Below are 23145 nucleotides of genomic sequence, written 5' to 3'. Positions count from 1 at the left end.
ATCTGACCGAGCCTTAATGAAAGCTGTTGTCTTGGTTTTTTTTTTTCTGAAAGTATTAACCTTATAGTCAAGCACAGTTTATTTAGCCTGTGTAGTTGAGGGGACAGGTCAAACTGATATGATGCTGATTTACAGGAGAATTCATGTCAAATGGAGGATAAACCATGAACATAAACTACAGATCACCTGTAAAGCATTTTAATAAATTAATCTATCACAATTAAAACAACTGGAGACTGAAAACAAACTGATATATGGGTCTGATCACTTTTTTAATGAACTGACATCATTCCAGACAGGATGTAAGTGTGTCTGTGACTTCCTGTACGGACTGAAGGCTGCTGGAAACTGTCCGACTTCACCGCTTCTTTTTGTCACCGTCTCCCGCTGTGGCCGCCTGCTCTCGTCTACTTTCCAGGTGAGGCGCAGTTCATCTCGAACGAGCCTACTGAAAAGGTATAACTACTTATACTCAACTCGTGCACCACCTAGTGGTGTGGTGGGCTATGGGCAGCTCCCGGCACTTTTCATTTTCATCTGCTGTTCATTGCTGTACTCATTTACTGTTCAGTGTTTTACTTATTACACTACTTTAAACCTCATAGAGTACTTTTATATTTTTCCATTAATTTGTTTACTTGTCAAAGTTTTTTATTCAAAGTGCTGCTGGCAGCTCCCTGTACTGTTTCATTGGAAAAATTCTCAGAACAAATATATGCTTAATTGCATTTGAATGTAGTGCTTTGTCAGTGTTTTTTTTGTTTTGTTTTGTTTTTTAATTCTGTGTCAATCATGATTTTTACAGCTGACATACAGTACAGGCCAAAAGTTTGGACACACCTTCTCATTCAATGCGTTTTCTTTATTTTCATGACTATTTACATTGTAGATTCTCACTGAAGGCATCAAAACCATGAATGAACACATGTAGAGTTATGTACTTAACAAAAAAAGGTGAAATAACTGAAAACATGTTTTATATTCTAGTTTCTTCAAAATAGCCACCCTTTGCTCTGATTACTGCTTTGCACACTCTTGGCATTCTCTCCATGAGCTTCAAGAGGCAGTCACCTGAAATGGTTTTCCAACAGTCTTGAAGGAGTTCCCAGAGGTGTTTAGCACTTGTTGGCCCCTTTGCCTTCACTCTGCGGTCCAGCTCACCCCAAACCATCTCGACTGGGTTCAGGTCCGGTGACTGTGGAGGCCAGGTCATCTGCCGCAGCACTCCATCACTCTCCTTCTTGGTCAAATAGCCCTTACACAGCCTGGAGGTGTGTTTGGGGTCATTGTCCTGTTGAAAAATAAATGATCGTCCAACTAAACGCAAACTGGATGGGATGGCATGTCGCTGCAGGATGCTGTGGTAGCCATGCTGGTTCAGTGTGCCTTCAATTTTGAATAAATCCCCAACAGTGTCACCAGCAAAACACCCCCACACCATCACACCTCCTCCTCCATGCTTCACAGTGGGAACCAGGCATGTGGAATCCATCCGTTCACCTTTTCTGCGTCTCACAAAGACACGGCGGTTGGAACCAAAGATCTCAAATTTGGACTCATCAGACCAAAGCACAGATTTCCACTGGTCTAATGTCCATTCCTTGTGTTTCTTGGCCCAAACAAATCTCTTCTGCTTGTTGCCTCTCCTTAGCAGTGGTTTCCTAGCAGCTATTTGACCATGAAGGCCTGATTGGCGCAATCTCCTCTTAACAGTTGTTCTAGAGATGGGTCTGCTGCTAGAACTCTGTGTGGCATTCATCTGGTCTCTGATCTGAGCTGCTGTTAACTTGCGATTTCAGAGGCTGGTGACTCGGATGAACTTATCCTCAGAAGCAGAGGTGACTCTTGGTCTTCCTTTCCTGGGTCGGTCCTCATGTGTGCCAGTTTTGTTGTAGCGCTTGATGGTTTTTGCGACTCCACCTGGGGACACATTTAAAGTTTTTGCAATTTTCCGGACTGACTGACCTTCATTTCTTAAAGTAATGATGGCCACTCGTTTTTCTTTAGTTAGCTGATTGGTTCTTGCCATAATATGAATTTTAACAGTTGTCCAATAGGGCTGTCGGCTGTGTATTAACCTGACTTCTGCACAACACAACTGATGGTCCCAACCCCATTGATAAAGCAAGAAATTCCACTAATTAACCCTGATAAGGCACACCTGTGAAGTGGAAACCATTTCAGGTGACTACCTCTTGAAGCTCATTGAGAGAATGCCAAGAGTGTTCAAAGCAGTAATCAGAGCAAAGGGTGGCTATTTTGAAGAAACTAGAATATAAAACATGTTTTCAGTTATTTCACCTTTTTTTGTTAAGTACATAACTCCACATGTGTTCATTCATAGTTTTGATGCCTTCAGTGAGAATCTACAATGTAAATAGTCATGAAAATAAAGAAAACGCATTGAATGAGAAGGTGTGTCCAAACTTTTGGCCTGTACTGTATATCGGTTGTAAATATCGGCTATCGGCATCTCTGTTTCATAATAATCGGTATCGGTATGGCTCTGAAAAAACATATCAGTCGATCCCTATCATCCACAACACCCATCAATATCATCACCATGCCTTCAGGTGGAGTTGTTTGTGCTTAACATCTATCAATCTTTGGTTTTAGGTGGATTACAATAATAAACTACACTAGTTTGGAGGACTATATTCCATTTACACTAATGTAAGGAGAGGTTGTTAACTCAAGTAACGTCACCCTTGTCAGTGGCGTTTCCCTAGCCTCCTTTCTCTCTGCCCCGTGTCTGTGTGCACTGGTGAGACACACAGCAGATTAGAGAAGAAGGAGGGAGAGAGACGCAGCCGATCTATAGGAAACCGCAATAAAGGCTCTCACACTGAGCTCAAATGAAACAAGTGCACATAAACTTGGTAAATAACATCAATAAACTGGGGGGTGGGGGATCCCGTTGGTAGAGGAAACACCTGTTCCACAGCAAATAAGTCAACACCTGAATGCAGCACGACATGAATGCATGGGGAAATAGGAGTGAGTGAATCTTCATCATATAGAAATGACACAGCACATTTAAATCGAGATCATGATTTTAATCGTGTAGCCCTACTATCCATTGAACAGAGTTAAGATGCATGCACTTGCCCAGCTGCACTACTGGTCCTTGAGTGAGACTGTTTATGCAAGTGTTTTAAATAGTAGGGATCGACCGATATGGGTTTTTTAGGACCGATACCGATTATTAGTAGTCAAGGAAACCGATAACCGATATTTAGAACCGATATTCATTTGCAGTAAAAATTAAAATTTTGGTGTCAAAATTTAGAATAACACACCTGGGATTAGACTGAATACAACAGTATACTGTTTGTTTTTGTACACTGAAAATCTGTGATAGAAAGACCTTAAACATTTGTAGAATAACACAAACTCTGGCGCAAATCTTGGTTGAAATGGTTGGTTGTTTTATTATATAAAAAACAAAAAGTGCAGAGATCTCTTAAAGTTCACTGAAAATGAAATGGCTCCCTGATTTTTTTATAAGATCAAAGTAAAAACTGAACTGCACAGTACTGAAATTTGAGTCTCGGCAATAAGTTAAATTATCTAAAAACAAAACGTTCAGGGATCTTCTAGCAGCATTTATAAAAGTTCACTGAAATAAATAACAGTTAATTAATGATGTCTTATGTTCTCTCTGAGGTACATCTGATCCAGCCTGATTAAGTGCAAACCAATAAAGAGGGTGGCAGGAACAGGAACCTTGGCTCACTTCATTTATTGATAGCTTTAGTAGTTATTACATTTCAGATTATTTATTTATTTATTTATTTATTGTTTACATCAAATAGCATAATTAGTTTATAAAGATTAATCTTTCAGTGGTTACAGGCTTATTTTTATTTAAGTAATTTGTAATTACATGTATTTAATATACCAGTCACATTTCATTTTTTCAGCAAAATAAGTACTTTTACTTTAATGCCAAGTAAATTTAATTGATATTCTTCTATACTTTTTGCATGTCTAAATGAACTAATGAAGCCTACAAAACAACTTCACATCAGTTGCTGAAGCTAGCGTGCATGTACACAGACACACACGCGCACACCACACACACACACACAGTCCATGTCAACATGGCTGCACACAGACGACAGTTTCTTCTCAGCGCGACACACACACACACACACACACACACACACACACACACAAGCATACCGGCCATACACAGCTGAAATGCACTACATGTCCGTTAGCTTTAGCAGCCGATGTGAAGTATTTTTTGACGATATTATTGTTTCTAATGGCTGCCTGTTGGGACTCGCGAGCAACCGCGTGAGGGGGGGAACAGACACTGAGATACAGTATGAAGATGGCGTGTTTATCAAGCATCAACAGTGGTGTCTTTAAAACTTCAGCATAGAGGATTTCTTATTGCAACTTCAACATTTTCTGTTGCCTTGCCTTCAAACATCACACTGCTGCTTCACGGAGCAGTCCTCTCTCCCCTCCTCTCTCTCTGTGCCGCTGCAGCGCTGCATCTACCTTCAGTGTTGATTGGCTGTCCCTCACTTGTGCCGTGTAGCCAATCAGTGGGGGCTGTAGGCGGGACATTTGTTACACAGCACAGAGTGCTGAATATCGGCCGATATTATCGGCAGTGCGGATTATTGGTCGATCCCTAATAAATAGTAAGATTTTAATGAAAATGCATGGGTTTGGGAAGTACTGAGCATACCACTGGATATATGAGACTTGGATTATACTGCACAAGTTATGTGAGTTTGCAAATAGATGTTTTGATATAGTTTTGCTGTTGTTAAATGCCCTTCGCCCCTTACTTCAGTTCATCAGGAATTTATCCGTTTTTTGCATCCTCCCTTTATTGTGGAGGTGTATGAGAAAAACAAAGTAACACAGGCTGAGTAACTGATGCAAAGATGGTCATCTTATGGGTTAAGTATTCCTTAAAAATCAGCACTTCACTGTAGCTATCATCTCAGAGTAACCATCATGCTTAATGGTACATGGTGTGACATCACTGTGGCTTACCTCTGCAACTTTATGGGGAACTCCATCTCCCAGCACTTCTCTGTAAAAGCATTGCTGGGTCATGTAATAGGTGAGGCCGCTGGTTCTCTTGAAGGCATCTTTCAGCCGCTTCAATTCCACATCAGTGACTGGAGAGAGAAAGACAGGAACACAAATGTGATTATTAATGTGGTATGCTTTGTTTCTTCAATTCAAAAAAAAATTGTAAACTACAGGAAATATGAGGGGTTGGGGTAAAATCGATAAAGCATAGTATCACAAAATTTTTGTGTGGCAATATTGTATCACTGCATGGATGACAAGTATTGATTTTTTAATTATATAAATGATTAATATTACAAATACAAATATAACTTTTGGTAGACAACTAGATTAGTACAATCACTTTTTCAGTTCACTAGATACATTTTGCGGCAATAAAAATAACTGAAGTGAGAAAAACAGTTTATCTATAATACAGATAATACAGAGGTTGACAAAGTTTTCCTTTGGGGACATAATTTGCAGGTGAAAAAAGGGTAATAAATCTCAATATATCACAATATATCACAATATATGATATTGCAATTCTCCGCATATCACAAGACGTTTAAAAATCGTAACAATGTTGTGATGTAACTTATGTTCATGATAATAATGTTTCGTGGGGTCTCTGATGATTCCCACTCCTAGAAGGTACAGCAAAAAATACAATAACAGTGTATGTAATAATCCATCCTAATGTAACTTTAACTTTAATGGTAAATGGACCTGCATTTGTATAGTGCCTTTCTAGTCATCCGACCACTCAAAGTGCTTTTTACACTACGAGTAACATTCGCGAGACCGTGAGACATGGGCACCCCGTTCATGTGTGCTCACGTGCTTTCGCTGGTCTCGTGCGCAAGCGCGCACACGTGAGCTTAGTGCACAGAGAGGCAGTTAGAGCTGCAGGCTACAATGAGGCTAAAAACAGAGTTCAAATGACGTTTTTCCAAACAACTTTTTATGTCGGGGCTTCAAGACACTTGGATCACTACGGACAAGCAATATGGAGATATTTTGTGGTTTCAATTATGTGTTTTTGGATGTCTGAATCTGGGGCGCAATAAGCCTCCATTAGGTGGAGTTGTGTTGCTACCCCCTCTCCCCTGGGATCTCCGCAAGTGACATGAGGACTCTAAAACTTCACCTGAGCCTCCATCGGCATATGGGTGAGTAGATAATGGCTGAATTTTCATTTTTGGGTGCACTATCCCTTTAAGGATACTTCAACATGCAGACTGGAGGAGCAGAAGATCGAACCACTGATCTTTCGATAGGTGGACGACTTGCTCTACCTCTTATTCACAGCCTCCCTCAACTTTAGCCAGGTTTCACTATTTTCTACCAACTGATCTAGGTTATCGTAATTGACCAGGACATTATGTGTGCTGTTAGATAGGGCTGAGCAATAAATCGATTTTATCGATTAATTCGAATTTGTAGCTTAGGTCGATTTGTTTTAATGAAAATTGAGTTTCTCTTTAACATCCGCCACCGACGCACCCTGCTGGGCTCTCGTAGTTCAGAGTGAGCTACAACCCTTCAATCAGGTAGAGAGAGGCAGTTGCATCAGAGCCAAAGTAGTGCATTTTTTAAATAGTGTATTTTATCATCTTATGGATGAAAAACAAAGTCATGATTGCAATAATTAAAAAAAGCAGAATATCACAACTGCTAATCTCCCAGGCCGATAATTAGCAATCCTTAGTTTCATTTGATGAATGTAAACTACCATCTCAGCTGGCTCTCACTTCTTTCACTAAGTCACTTTAGTAGGGGTGGGGGAAAAAAACTTTTTTTTATATTAATTGCAATTTTTTTTCTTGGACAATTCTAAAAATCGATTCTCTCCCCAGAATCAATATTTTTCTATTTATTTTAGGCCTTTTTTTTCACCGATAACCAATAAAATACGTTTATTTTAAAACGCGCTCCTCTGGCTCTGATACACCCATCTCTATAGAGCTCGTAAGCTGCATGTTTCCATTTCCAGTACATGGGACCTTAAAAATTGATTTCTCTTAATGTGTTTCAATGGCTAGATGAAAATTATTTTCTGGTCCCGTTTGAATTGTGCCATGAATTTCACATATGTTGTTTGTGAATTTTTAATATATTTTTTGTGCAAAGAAGGCTACAATTTAGCGGGAAGAAGTTTGATACTGTTAGGTTTTGTGTGAGAGCGCTTTGTGGACTACAGCTCTTTGCTGCTCTCAATGCGTAAGATATACATCACCACTCGCACTTGGAACATGGCTGTGTCTCTGGTACACTTCACCGACTTCTTCAAAGGAGAGGAGAAAAGCCTTAAGCGTGGCGAAAACCACTACAAGTCTGGACATGTTGAAAGTTTCAGCACACCGGCATCTTGATGTGATGGCTCCGTAGATTGTGGCAGAAGATGCAGCAGCAGCATTGTGAGTTGAGAAGTGGAGGGAAAGTGTGATGACGTGACGTCACATAGGCAACATGTAGTCTTTCTCATTACGTTGTTTCCACAGCCTTTAACTGAAGAATCATACAATAAACTGTCAAACTCTTAACATGAAAAAATATTATTTAGACCCACACAAAACATTTGTGTAATCCAAGGCATTTAATGACTGGGACCAGAAAATAATAATTTTCTCTCCATTTACTCCCATTTTCCGAGCCTAGAGGTCTGATGAGGGTCTACGAGAAGGGGCCTGACTTACGAACTCTATGCCTTAAGTCTCCAGTCTTGGCTGTGTAACAATGTCCTGCCTACAGCCCCCACTGATTGGTTACACTGATTGATAACATGGAACAAGTGATAGCCAATCAACACTGAAGCTTCTACATGCAGCGCCACAGACTTGGAGGAGAAGCACACTGCTCCGTGAGCCACAGCAAAAAAAAATATTTAGGCGAATCGTCATCAAGTGACTGAAGTACTTAATAAAAAGGAGACAAAAGTTAACTCAAAATATAGCTGGGATGAGTGCCACAAATGTGGAAAAACAATTAGCGCATGGTCCGCTAGCATAATGCTAACATATAATGGAAATCTTCATAGACGCGCTAACAGAAATTAGCATCGGCGCGGCAACGGCATTACAATGACAAACAATAAAGTGCAAATGAGCAACTCTACATAACATAAGCAAATAACGTCAGAGCAATACTTTTTTACTTGCAGACATATGTTTCCTGCGCACTAAACCAAGACGGTCCACTGCGAGTCAGTTTCCTGTATCAGTGTCACGTGGGGTTCGCGACCACCACGCCCCTTTAGGAGACTAACAGCAGGTCTTGAGTCCATTGACTTCAGTGGGAGAAATGAACGTGATTACACATTATGGCCGATTCTTTCGCCCCATAGTCACGGAAGCAGATATTGGACCCATTTTTCACAAGCTACATATCTTCAGAACATTCCGACACCAAAATGGCAAATTTCAGACGGACAAATCAGAAGAAAATTTACTTTGTTCAAGACCTGTTTCTGTCTCAACACACTCTCGCGAGATCTGGCAACAGATATCTCCTCTCTGGCGCTGAAATCAGTGCAGTTTCACCAAAGATACTGGATTACTAAAAATATTTTTTTCCAGCGGATGTCTTAGTTACAACATGATTGAGCTAACTGGAGTAGTTTCATGTCCTATCCGACAACAGGAGGCTTTTAACAGATGACATCCTGATGTTAGCTTTGCTGCTGCTGTTAGCTGTCCCTGTCAGCTGCAGCCACTGATGCTTTCTAGACATCGTGATTTCCCAAAACTGAATAAATACCACACATAGCAACACAAAACTGCTTTGCTAGCTCAATCATGTTGTAACTAAGATGTCTGCTGGAAAAAATATTTTTTTCACGGACCGTTTATTGAGTTACTGAGTTATTACAGACACTGCTAACGGCTAACGGTTAGCCCAGCTAATCTACGATAACCAAACGAGGTTGGGGATACTCGTCTTTGATGGGTGGTTCTCCATTGTCTTTGATTGGGCTACAGGGGACAACGCCTACTTAGGAGACTGGAAATGTATACCATTTCATACAATGGGGGTATATTGTAGGTGGGCCATCTTGTAGTAATCTAGTATCTTTGCTTTAGCCTTGTTGTTGTGCACTACTTCAAGTCTGCATATTCTTCTTCTAACACTACTCAAAACTGAAAAGGTATAATGACTTAAACTCAACTCGTGCACCACCTAGTGGTGTGGTGGAGCCGCTGCATCAAAAGAGGCGAGACAGTAATTTTTAATATATAACGTTACCAACCAAGCCCCAAGCAATAACCAAGCAATACTTGTAAAATTGCAATTATTCAGAATCGCAATATAAATCGAATCGGGACCCAAGAATCATGACAGAATCGAATCGGGACAAAAGCTAATCGTCCCAGCCCTACAATTTAGACAGCAATATATCAAGGTATTGTACTGAAAAACCAAAGATAAGTAAAGAAAATGTCTAGTTTGTAAATAAGGGGGAAGAAGAGATCTATCGTACCACAGAGCCAACTTGATGACAAAATATTTCTACCACAGTTAGATAGATAATAGCAAAATTGTTACAATTAGATGGACAAACGGGGAAGGAAAATAAGCAGTCCACATTATAGAGAACACTGTGTATTGTTGATGCTGTGATGCAATGGATGTATTCTCCGACACTGGGCTGCACTAACTCAACAGTTACCATTCATTGCAGAGCAAACAGTGAGTGGGATTTCTGCAACTGCCCCAGAACACTTTCCATTCATGTACTCCCTCCACACACACACACACACACACACACACACACACACACACACATCATCATCATCATCGGCGATCACACTCACACTCATTAAAAGCAAATTTTCAGTGTTAGATCACCTTTGAATGATCATGGCAGCAGAGCAGCAGCCAGCAAAGCCTTCTGCTGTGACTCAATGTTTGCCCTCCTATGAAATAAGCTGGGTCTGGCCGGCCTGCAGCTACTAGCAACACTGGAAACACTGCTACAGTGAAGTTGTTGCAAAACCGCTTTCCATGGACGATCAATGAGGTTCAGGTGTTCCTCTGCATCGCCCATGATGAGGAAATTACAGCAACAGCGGTAACAACCCTGCCTACATTTAAAGCCCAGTTTCCACCAAGCAGTACACTTTTTTTCCATTTCCACTGTGAAAAGTTGTGGATGGTACCAGTAGAACCTTCCTTACTGTCCACATTTTTGGTCATCCCTCTGTTGAGGTGCCTAGCACACTGATCCAGTACTAAAAGGTGGAGCTAGAAACACTGCAGTCCATTGAGTGGTCATTAGAGGACCATCAGGTTTTGAAGGTTTATTTCATTTATTTCAATTTTTAGGATCCTCATTAGCTGTGGTCGAAGCACGAGTCCACACCAAACATGACATTCTATACATGACAGTACAGGTTATGTAACCACTGTTCATACTGTAGCAAGTTTTCCATACATTAGTGAACCATAACTATTAGGGTTGACCCCAAATAGTCGATGATTCGGTGATTCGATTCGGAGAAGTCTGATTTGACTGCCAGTCTCACCGTCGCAAAATGTGGTTATGAAACAAGACCGTACCATTCTGACTATATGGGGGTGCTCACTGCTGCTGAACATCTTGATTTGACATAGAATGTATTTGTTTTCTAGTAATTCGTGATATATAGGCTATTTTGATACAAACATCAGCCTAATTTCTCTTAATAAAAAATTTAAAATGACACATGCGTTTAATCAGTAGGCATAATCATTACTACGCATGAATAAATCACCCAGTTACTTGATCCAAATAAGCTGAGGTCAGTGAGTGCGCTGCAGGACCATCAGCGCAGCATCAAGGCCTATGGTGATTTAAAGTTAAAGTCCCACTGATTGTCACACACCTGAGTGTTTGTAATTTGTTCTCCGCATTTGACCCGTCCCCTGAGGGAGCGGTGAGCAGCAGCGGTGCCGCGCTCGGGAATCATGTGGTGATGATTTACGGTGGTGGAGCACATAAACAAACACTTCAAAGGAGGTATGTGCTCTCAAATCAAACTTTTTTGAAGGATTATTCGTTTACCTGAAGTGTCTTGAAACGAATTTCACCACTGATTGTTTTCTTGATAGACTGATTATTTATTTGGCTACTTTTTGTCCAAAGTGGCCAAACAATTGAGAGCAGTGACGCACGGTCCATGTGGATGAGCTTGTATGAACCTAAGTTGATTAATGAAGTAACTTGAAGTCGGAAAGAAGGAAAACTGTTTCTAAACCTTTTGATGATGTTTTTCAGAAACGACTCCAGTTAAAGACATGGATGAGGCTGCAGCGCGTCTGCGCTCATCTAGAGCATCATACCTTGATGAAGTGAAAGGAATAAAGATAAAGATAAAATAATAACCCTTTTACATTTATTATTATTATTATCTTATTATGCCAACTGAATAATTAAATTTGTTTATTTGGGTGTTTTAGCTCTTTTCTCTGGAGCGGAAACTGACGCAAATGAGCTCATTAATCAATGAGGGGGAAAACAACATGATTCGACGATTAGTCGGCTAAAGGAAAAATCCGTCAAATCAGATTCAACTATGAAAATTCTTAGTCGGGGACACCCCTAATAACGTTAATAGGAAACAATGTTTTGTTGCCTCTAGCAGCAGTTGTAGTCTGAGAAAAACGATTCAATTCACTGTGCAGACTGCCAGCAGCTACCAGCAACCTTTAAGGTGGAACTTTTACTTGTAATGTTACTCAATGCATAAGTTGACAATGTGAATCCATCAACACCCCTTATATCTTAATAACAACTTGATCATTCCATTAGTTTTTAATTGTCTTTCTTGGATGACATACACTTTTAGTAATGAGTGCATCTTCAAGCATTTGAAAATATATATTAATTTTGGCCGGATTATGTGAATCGCATACATTCTAATCCTCAATTGGAGAAAAAAAAACGTCACTGAGCGTCATTCTGGTTCTGACTCGAGTCAGGTGGGAGCTAGCTAGCGAGTTGCTTGTTTCTGAATACTGCTGGTTTGCTGTGGAAACACAGTGGCCATCCTCCTGACTCCCCCCAGGTTCCCCAAGTGACTAAGCCACCTCATTTTTAACACAAAACTCCTTCAGCATTGTTAACTATGTTAGCACCACTAACTGTGCTGACACTGCTAATGGTGCGCAACTTTGCGAATCCTTGGATAGCAAAGGAATGGCCCGTCTTACTCTGCCTCTGATTGGCTCACCATGACATTCTTACCCTATCCCTAGCCAATCCTAATCTAACCAACAAAGGCAACAAGTACTAGTCAATCATGGGGAGAGAAGAGCAGGTTATTCCTCCACAATCCTAGCATTTGCAAATTTGCTAACAGTGCTAACAGAGCTACGAGAGATGCTGAAGAGGGTTTGCAGTCTAAAATGTACCTGCTAACTACTTAGGACAACCTAGGGTTAGACCAGAGGGTGAGTACAATGTTTCTACAGCAACACTGTTTGGTCAGGATGGCATAATACCAGCAACAATCGCCGAATGTGCGGCTCCGCTTGCTGGCTCCTACCAGACCCACTAAGTACACAGTGCAGTAAATTAAAGAGTAGCAAAAGTAACTGAGAGACTGAAATGCGTAATGGGTCACAACCATTATTTGCAGTTAAACACTTTAGTCTATATGGTCAACTGGCGACACCCCTATACGGAACTGAACCAAAATCCAAAACTGAAAGCTTGATCTTCAACTCCATACTAGGGCTGAGCAATTAATCACATTCAAATTGACATTGCCATTTATTAGTGCGCAATTTTCAATCTGCAAAAGCCACAATTCTAAAGAAGTTTTTTTTGTTTGTTTGTTTGTTTTAATGCTACACAATCTAACCAACCAGAGGGTCGAAAACATCTTCACATGCACACACAGCACCCTAAGAACTGCAGAGCTTTGTTGTTCTTTAATCAGATTTAAGTTAAATCATGATGACTTTATTGCATGTTTACAAGGCTTGAAGTTACAAATTATGCCCTAATATTATACTGTGATTGAAGGTTTTACAGTTCAATAGTTAAATAAATATATGTTATTCACATAAATTCATGCATCAATTCATCTCATGTCATTTTAACTCATGGGCCTGGCCCACATGAAAGAGCAGTTTATATGCTGTGTAGTGTTGTCACAATACCAAAATCTTTGTTTCGATACGGATACCAATATGAATTTCGATACTTCTCTGTACTTTTTCCTAAGGAAAAGTTCTTTTGGATACAAACCTTTAGAACAATAAACAGTAAGGGTGTAACGGTACCAAAAAAAAATCATTGTTCGGTAAGTACCTCGGTACGGACGTCATGGTTTGGTTGCTCAAATGTTTCACCAAATTGGTGTTGTCTCGTGATGTCTCCCTTTGCGAGGCAGACTTTCTCTTGCCTTTTTTCACGTGTGCCAGCTGCAAATGTTGATACAGGTGTTGTCATACACACCACTTGCACAATCTGTGCTCCAGTAGGAACAGGGAAGGCGTTTGTGTGCATAAATGAATTAAATAAATTAATGAATTGAATCAATTTAAAAAGTACCGGTATTTTCCAAATGCAGTATAGTACCGTTTGGAATACTCTAGTACCGCTGTACTATTTTAGTACCGGTATACCATGCAACACTAATGCTGTGTGTATCCAATGTTGTGTTAGTCATGCTATAGAATGATTCATTGTTTGTGTAAAGTGAATAATACCAAAGATAAGGAAAAAATCCATACTGCATTTATTGCAATATTGGTCTAAAAAATTGCAATTACATTGTTTTCCAGTATTGTTCAGCCCTACTCTCTACTCTCAATACCCTTGCAAGCAACACAGCTGATTGAATATTTGGAAATTAGATGACATTTTTTTTTGCATACCAGTAATTAGCCAGAGCAGTTTCTTCCCCATACAAGTAAATGTTCAGTCACCCTGTCATTAACATTTGCTCCCACATGCAGGAGGTACTGTAACAGCATATGACATCTCTCCACTTTGTGCACGTATAGGTCCTGTTTGTGTATGTGTGTGTCTTCGGACCTGTGTGTTAATGACAAAAAAGAACGAAAAAAATTGAATTTCCCCTCAGGGGGATTAATAAAGTATATAAAATTAAAAATTTAAAATTAAATTAAAATTAAAGAAAGCATTTTGTTAAAAATAATTATCTACGGGGCATCGGTGGCTTAGTGGTAGAGCAGGTACCCCATATACAAGGCTGTTGGCGCAGCAGCCCGGGTTCAACTCCAGCCTGTGGCCCTTTGCTGCATGTCACTCCCTCTCTCTCTCCCCCTTTCACGCTTAACTGTCCTATCGATTAAAGGCAAAATGGCCCAAAAAAATATCTTTAAAAAAAATAAATAAATAAATAATAATAATTATCTACAAATGTGATTCAAATATGTGTCTAAAGCTCTTCTCCTGTCAGCGAATGCGCTAAGTATGTTCCAGTGGCACAAAATTAAACACACACTTCAGCACTGCTGCTGGAGAAAATACTAAGGGAAACACTGATGTTTGCTTCAAACTCAAGGCCTCTTAGCCTTAGTCGTTCGTTTGTTTTCCTCACATTTGTTTCTCTGTTTGTGCCCTGAGCTGAACTGTTGTTCAGAGACATTTCTCTCACCAATGGGCTCCGCTGACTCTGACCGCAATTTGGCACGCTGAATTGGCTGAATAACAGCCGACAAGGGCCAACAAGAGCCATCTAGTGTCAACGGTGCAGGACAAACTACAAAAATTTGGGCGAAAGCTGCTTACTGACAGCCCAACACTGACTAACAGCTGTGGGCTTGGTATGTCAGGACTCCAATGGTCCAAGCCTGTCTCTGTGAGTCACCTTTTGGGCTACTATGATTGTACCCTCTGCTATTTAAACAAAGGCAATAAAATTAGGGTTTGAAATTACCCTTTAAAAAAAATAAAATAAAAAATCACAGAGGATTTGGACAAATATTATTTACTAACAGACAAAACATACAATAAACAGGTAACAATTGCATGGCTGAGACGATTCCTTTTATTGCCTGTTTTGCCTGGCACTGCAACACCTTCAGAAACACAGCCTCTGCTTGGTCCACAAGTCAGGATTATATCCTCTGATTGGTCGACAGACTCAATCCAGGCATCATGCGACCCACAAATTTGAAGGGTTTTTTTTTTTCTTTCATTATGTAAAACGAGGAAGCAAGTTCACCAGTGTAGGCCAATGTGTGTAAGAGGAGAAAAGTCTGGGAGTGAGTGATTAGTTAACTGCAAGGACCACGACATCTAAACTCATCAGTAGGCTCACTGGAGATTAACTGCGCCTTGCTTGGAAAGTGGACAAGAGCAGGCAACTGCAGCAGGAGGCAGTGACAACAAGCTGCGGTCAAGTCAGAGGCTGAATTCAAATGTCCACCCACACTTCAGATGTACATAGTGTAGGCCAGAAAGATATATCTTTTAAGCATCGTCATCGTGATGCACACATGCTCAATATTAACATCGCGGGGCTTGCGATGTGGCTTGCCCTAATTAAATCAAGCATGAACGTTTAAATTGCAGAGTGATGCGCGTAAAACTCACTTCCATTTAATGACTGACCAACAAAACATGTCTTATTTAGGGGAATAAAGAAAAAATGGCCTATTCAAATGCTGGAAGTTGTTATTTACGTGTCAACGCCTGAACGCAACATAGGCTCCGCTCCATTGACTGTGTGCACAGTTTGGGCCTGGCTCGGTTATAAATGTCTTGGACTTGGGAAAATGCGGCCTGAGCCGCGCTCTAGTGTGCTCACCTGTGTCTGTCTGTTACGCAAAATAATATAACTTTAGTTTATGAACAGATAAGACGGAGCCCTCTCCTCTCCTCTTATATGCTTTACTCACAAGTGTGTGAATTGACCTGGTTATGAAGCTCCCGCAGCGGCAAATAATATAACGGTAGTTTCTAAAGAGCTAAGACGAAGAAAAAATTAAAATTAAAAAATCAGCAGTGGGGTGCGCTGCTGCTAGTTGCATATAGGGGAAACACTGAAAGATGGTGGTTTCACTGAACAAATGCCTATTTTCAGCACATTTTATGCTGTTGCATTCAAAGCAATATCAGCCTAATAATTCCAGAATGATTCATTCTCACCAAGTAGAGCTACTAAAGTCATCTGGTGGAAAATAATGCATCCTTAAAAAAAAAAAAAATCGCAATATATATCCCTGGGGGCAAAAAAAAAATCGCAATGTAAATTTTTCCCAATATCGTGCAGCCCTAACGTAGTGTGACGTATTTACCATCATCACGTAGAGTCTATGAGGGCAGAGAATGCTAAGAAAGACGGTTCACTCTGCTCTGTCGCCAGGAACAAACTGGGAGGCAAAGATCCTCTCTGAGGAAGAGGGTTCACTTTGCTGCAGGGTTCACCAAAAGGTTTTTTTTTTTCTTTTAATAAATTGAACACACATTAAAAGAACATACAAGATCCTGTAGAGAATTAATACAAATAATACAATACAATCAACATTGTCAAATTAAATGAAGGAAGAGGATTTTTTTAAAGGCAAATTAATATTGGGGATTTATGTAAAAATATCCATAGAGAAATATAAATAATTATATAATTAAAGATATGTAGGCTATGTTAGGTGAATACTCCTGTCAGTGACCCTGACCACTGGCACTGGCAAAAGATCTGGAGTTGGTCCCTGGACGCTGCAGTGTGGCTGCCCACTGCTCCCAGTGTATACAGTAGGATGGGTCAAATGCAGAGGTCAAATGTATGTAATGTGCTGAGAAAGGACATTAAAGAATAACTAGGAGATAACAAAAGAATAAAGAGATTTCAAAGACTTAAAAAATAAGGGACATGAATCAAAACAAGAAACGAGATATATCCCCAGTCATGCACACCCAGTTTTAATAAACTCAATACTGTTTTTCAACACATATATTGTTTTGCCTTCATTCAATGTAGTTAGCATATTGTTATTGCGCCATTGGTTTTGGCCTTGGTGCCCCACATTTTGGCCGTGATGCCCCAATAAATTTATATTTATCAAAGGCCAAAGTGGCCTTGCCCTAGAAATATCTTAACTCCAGGCCTGTAATCATGTATTTCCTCTCCTGTTTCTGGGCCAGTTGCAGTGTGCTGGTTTTTTATGTGCTGCTGCCTCCATTGGCTGAGCGTCTCTGCTGACGTAAGATATAAGTCATGAGCGAAAATATGCACCACACAGCCAGAAAAAGAACCTCTTAGGCAGGGCAAGTAAGAATTTAGATGGGGCAAGTAGATTCGAGAAGTGCTTGCCCGGCAGGGCAAGTAGGAAAAAACCTTAACGTCGGACCCTGCCATGCAAATGCTCAACTATCGCTGCTGTCATACTCATATATATGTCATAAGTTGATGCATAGTGCCTACTATAGATATAAATCCCATGTATAGCCTTTTTTTGTGACTAAACAAAATTGTATTAATATATCTCTATATAACATAAAGGCTACATGCATTCAAAAACAAATGTTTTTAAATAAGGACAAGACTATACCTCAATAAATTGGCCATTACTTACATTAGAAGACCTTATTTTGTTATTTTTCAGCCATTTTTTATTCTATTACACTGCGCAGCCTGATAGACTGCAATGATAAAATGTATTTTCAGCCCCTTTGCAGCCTACACTTCTACATATTTCTGTATCATGATGTGGTTAAACATTATTTCTGGCCCACACAATTCAAGTAACATTTTAATTGACCAAACTATCAGTAACTATTTTACACAATTTTTATACTTTTTTTTTTTTTTTTTGGCAGTTGAAAAACCTACAACATCATGTCCATTTTGCAATTAATTGTGGGTTATTAAATCGGTGAAGTCTGCCAAAGTCTGCACCCCAAGCAGACTGTCTGGAAGTCTGCAGAAAGTCCACTTTAGGCTCCTTGTGGACTGGATGACAGTGTAGCTTTGGACAGCCCTAAGCACTCCCAGATTTCCCAGGATCGTACCCGCAAAGTCTGCGAGTCTGCAAGTGCAGTAAAGTCATTTGGATTCAGTCAGACAGTTTCCTGACAGTTTCCGGCAGCCTTCAGTCCATACAGTAAGTCACAGAAACACGATATGATGACGATGTCCGGCGCTATGCTGATTCATTAAAATATTATCAGACTCATGTATCAGTTTGTTCTCAGTCTCCAATTATTTTAATTAGGATAGATAGTTTTAAGTATGATAGATGATAGATTAAAATGCTTTACAGGCTTTCTGTAATTTATGTTCATGGTTCAACCTCCATTTTACATGAATTCTCATGTAAATCAGCATCATATCAGTTAGCTGCTCTGCAGCTGAACAAACGTGTCGCCTCAACTACATAGGCTAACTAATTGTGTCTGACTTTAAGGTTTATATTTTCAGAAGAAAAAAAAACAAACAAACCAACAGCTTTTATTAAAGATCAGTCAGATATAGTCAGGGCTTCACATCTGTACAGATGTTATTTTAAGAATTCTCACACCCCACTGACCACAAGTCTCTGTGATGTTAAATACTTCAATTGTTAAAACAATCCAATGTTAATACACAGTAGACTACATATAGTTTATGATACAGTTAAAATGGCCAAAAATGTGAATAATTGCATTGCAGGACGATTTAAGGTGCGCAACCAAATTTTCCTGCTTGTGCTCCTGAAATTTTCAGTTAGAGGCTGCAGTGCTCCTACTAAAAAAAAAGTTAGTCTGGAGCCCTGTGAAATCCATTTTCAGATAACGTTTTATTAGACATCACATTAATTTTTTGTTTGTCTGAACCGACATCTTCATGAGGCAGTCTGACAGGAATAGAATGCAGTTATACTGACAAAATAACCATGGAATGTTATGGCATATTCATCACAGTCCCATATCGAGACAATTCGTGGTATCACCAAATCGGGATATCACCAAATTCAATATACTGTTTAATCCCTCGGATGATACTGAAAAGATGCCGTTTAGGCAATGGAAGCAACAAAAGGTCACTGTTTGTTCAAACAGGAGCTTCTGTATGAAAATAATAGTGAAGAATCCTGACTGAAAATAAGTTACATACCCAAGAACATTTATAAATATGAATGTCTGTCTGACTTTCCTCTTGAACCCTGGTTTAGATATGACAGTGTCCTGAACAGATGTGTAACAGCCTCTCATAGCCTGGAATCAAAACAAAGTTAAGCTATTGGCAACCCAGGGAGTGAAGTGCAACAAAAAGGCCATCAAGGATAAGATCTCCTATGTGCTTCCTGATAAATGCTCACTCACATCTTACATAAGTGCACCAACGCTCTAAGCATGACATGACGTTACAACACAGCGTTACCCAGCTCTGTGATTTGCTTGTCCTATCTAAATTCACTCCTGCATATAACCTGATCTGACAGCAAAATGTTTTAGAAAGGCACCCATGATTCCCTGGGATGTAAAATACATTATCTGACGTTGCAGTGTATACAGGTCTGGTAGACCCTGTCTATCACTGATCAATAAATGGCGCCTACAGTTTAAAAAAATGTCCACAGGCTAAATTCTAACTAAACTAACGTTAAATGCAGCGACAGCAACTTTCAGTCCAGCTGTCTGCTGTTCTGCCAAATGTCCCGACTATGCAGCTAACATTAGCTAGCTCGTGTGTGTACAGTTCAGCAGAAGCAACCTGACAGTCCCCCAGCACAAACACCGACGATTAACGTTAGTCCGTACCACATAGGCTTGAAATCCGCCAGACGGGGGCTAAAACAGTCAAGAGATATTTCCCTCTAAGAACATGGCTGAGTCAACCCAGCTAGCCAACTGTCTTGCTAATAGACAAGTAACGTTGAGCTAGTAGCAGTACAGACATTGCCGTTAACTTACTCAACATTAGCTGGCTCAAGTAATTAAAAACTAAGCTAGTTAAGTGGCACACTGTATTGTTAGCTAAAAAGTTAGCACACATTCAAAGCCGTCTCTACACAACTGTTTCGCAAATATTGTCAAGCCAGCACATCCTTCCTCGTTAGCCAACAAAAGGCTCACAACCAACGCTTTCGTAGCCATGGAGAGAACGTCACGCCAAACACAATCCAAAAATCTGTCTATTTTCCGTGACCTTGCTGATAGGCGACGGCATGCGCCTCATAGAATAGTAGTTAGCTCCAGTTCAGTATTGACAGGACGAATAACCCAATTCGGGATGGACAGGATCCATACAATGATATCTAACTACAAACTATGTATGACTTTATGACTTCAAACGCTTCCTTCTGCAACGCAGCGTTGTGTATTGTAGTTGAAGGCGACTGAAGAAAATATCGGCTGAGCTTACATTAAACTTAACATGTTATTAATCGTGTAAGGCTTTCCGACAATCGTCCATGCCGAATTGACTAATAGATCCTAACAAATCGGTAGAGGCCGCGTATTACTTTCTGTCAGGTGTCTACCATATTAAATAACCAAGGCCACTGAAGCCGCTAGATTTTAATGGGTGGTCAGGACGTCCTCCTCCTATATACCGGGCTAGCCTAAAAGCTGTCAGTTATCAGTTAGCTAAGCTAGCGCAACTAAGGTGGATTTAGCCAATTGCTTTTCGGCTTACCTCTCTTAACGGCCTCGTCATACGACAGGAATCCTATCCTCGACTCTTTGGCCCCCATGCTCCCCTCATTTCATTGCGGTGTGGGTAAATAAACGTCGTCCACTGAGTTGATAGCTGAAAACTGTCGCCTTGGCCGTTTGTGAAATGGGTTCCTGCTGGTGTGTGTATGTGGTGAACGGGTGAATGTTTTCAGCGACGCCTCCATTCTGTCACATGATCTTACTCTACAGGTCAGTTGATCAGCTTCTGTCTTGTAAACACAGCCAATATGATAGACAGAGGGGTTTTATTTTGATCTCAATAACTTCATAAAGTTTTGCCCTTCATCTCGCAAATTACAAAAAGGCATTAAATGACTCATTATGCGCAGTCACACCGAGCTGTCAATACGTGTGTGTGTGTGCGGAGTGTAGTTTTGTACAGAAGTGCGTGCGAGTAGCACTACCCTGTGGCTGTTCAGCTAAATAATGCTGGCTTACACCCATCCCCAATAGTGGAAAGCTGCAGTATCGGAGGCTGCAGTTTCAGGACCGTTTAATTTTCGTCACAGCGCCACCTATTGAGCGGAGGCTGCAATACCGGAGGCTGCAGTTTCATCTTTTTCTTTTTTTCCCTCTTTTTTATTCTTCTTTATTGAAGATATAGAACAATAGAACAGTATATGGGGCATTCTACCGATTTTGTGCAAAGTGCTGTCCCTTAACAAAAAAACCAACAAAAATAATAAAATTGAGTATTCAGACATAGGCTAGATATTTACAAAGATTATGTCATGACCTATTTAAACTCAGAACATTAAATGAGAAAGTGATACACTAAATATATACAAAATCACCATTTATAGGGTACTTTCTATTGGGAAGTAGCTGTCCCCAACCCTGACCTCTAAAATTCAATTCAAAACATTTTTCATATTTTTTTCAAAAGTGTAATTTAAAACATCTTTGTGATTAAGTTTAAACAGAAGTTGAACGATTTAGATGTATTGTGGGATTAATTTTTAAATTAAGAAACTATGCTAAAAAAAATAGTGTCCCTTGTTTTCATGTCACTACCAAAACACAAGAGTTTTAATGCTCTGGTTGAGTCTGGATTTTAGCCACACCCCTGAATTTCTGAGAAGGGGGGTAGTACTGCACCCCCATCCCAGATGGCTGCATGGTAAGTCGCTGACTCCCATCATTTTTTAAATAAATGTCTTCCAAACTCTGAAAATCATTGTGTAACTTTTAAAACTGTCACTACCTAACACACGTTCTCTTCAATTATGTAAAAATTTCGGGGGTTATGCAAAATATTATGTTTTTCTGTGTGAACAACTCTTCAATCATGTGCTTGTTAGCCATGTGACTGCTAGCATTCTTTAATTATCCTGAAAAATAGCTAGGAATGTCACTACCGAAACAGTCACTACCGAAACCTATGGTAAAGTTTCGATAGTGACATGATCATTTCGGTAGTGACAAAATGGAATGGTCAGTAGTTAAACCCCATAATTTTGTGGTCCAAAGTCTTGCTCTTCTCTGCTCTGCTCTGCTCTGCTCTATTCTGCTCTACTCTACCCTGGTCTACTCTACTCTGCTTTACTCGATACTCTACTCTTCTCTACTCTATTCTGCTTTACTCTATTCTGCTCTGTTCTGCTCTGCTCTGTTCTACTCTGCTCTACTTTGCTCTGCTCTGCTCTACTCTACTATGCTCTACTCTTTTCTACTCTATTCTGCTCTAATCTGCTCTGTTCTACTCTGCTCTTCATTGTTCTACTCTGCTCTACTTTGCTCTGTTCTACTCTGCTCTACTTTGCACTACTCTGCTCTGTTCTACTCTACTCTCTACTCTGCTCTGTTCTACTCTGCTCTCCTTTGCTCTACTCTGCTCTACTCTACTATACTCTGCTCTACTATACTCTTCTCTACTTTGCTCTACTCTGCTCTACTCTACTATACTCTGCTCTACTCTGCTCTGTTCTACTCTACTCTGTTCTACTCTTCTCTGCTCTACTTTATTCTGCTCTCCTCTATTTTGCTCTACTCTGCTCTACTCTGCTCTGCTATACTCTGCTCTACTCTATTCTACTATGCTCTTCTCCACTCTGCTCTGCTCTGCTCTCTCAGAAATTAAATTGTTTTATTGACCACAAAACATTTGTCTTTGAATTTGTAATTCCCACGATGCAACCTTAAAAACAGAATAATAGTCACTACCAAAACAGGACAGTCACTACTGAAACACTGGGTGTTTTGTTAAAAATAAAGTATATTGAGTTATCAACTAAAGTATTATGATGCTAATCGGTTACTTTTATGTTCTGTTTCATCAATTATTAACTCTGAAATCAATCTGATCAGCGTTATGCATTTTACAAAGAAAGATTGCATTTAGATTTTGAAGAATTCTATAATTTCAACTTCAAAATTTGTTAAAATATTATTTTTTATAGATTTAATTGTGAAAACCTTCAGTCAAAATTTGTAAAAATTTAAATCTTTAGACAACGGAAGGAACAAGCATAACAGGTTCATATATTTTT

At 39.9% G+C, this 23145-nt stretch overlaps 1 protein-coding gene across 9 annotated transcripts in view; it reads right to left on the bottom strand.

The window, feature by feature from the left end:
• Positions 1–20826, bottom strand: part of usp32 (ubiquitin specific peptidase 32) — a 232654-nt gene extending 211828 nt beyond the window's left edge. For 7 of the 9 annotated variants that reach the window (XR_013490932.1, XR_013490935.1, XR_013490936.1 and 4 more), the window contains exons 1-2: positions 20616–20811; positions 5020–5147 (exon numbers count right to left, since the gene is read on the bottom strand). Coding sequence is in view for 3 of the 9 variants with exons in the window: in XM_033630986.2 (XP_033486877.1) it covers positions 5020–5147; positions 20616–20673 (186 nt within the window). In the remaining 6 variants the exon portion in view is untranslated. Of the gene's footprint in view, positions 1–5019; positions 5148–20615 lie in introns of all 9 variants that reach the window. The other 2 variants (XR_013490937.1, XM_078166859.1) reach the window with 2 other exon arrangements.
• Between the last annotated feature and the right edge of the window lie 2319 nt (positions 20827–23145).

The sequence above is a fragment of the Epinephelus lanceolatus genome, chromosome 4 (genome assembly GCF_041903045.1).
Source record: "Epinephelus lanceolatus isolate andai-2023 chromosome 4, ASM4190304v1, whole genome shotgun sequence".
In the NCBI taxonomy this organism is placed as follows: Eukaryota; Metazoa; Chordata; class Actinopteri; order Perciformes; family Serranidae; genus Epinephelus; species Epinephelus lanceolatus.
This window is presented reverse-complemented; position numbering and strand designations above follow the sequence as displayed.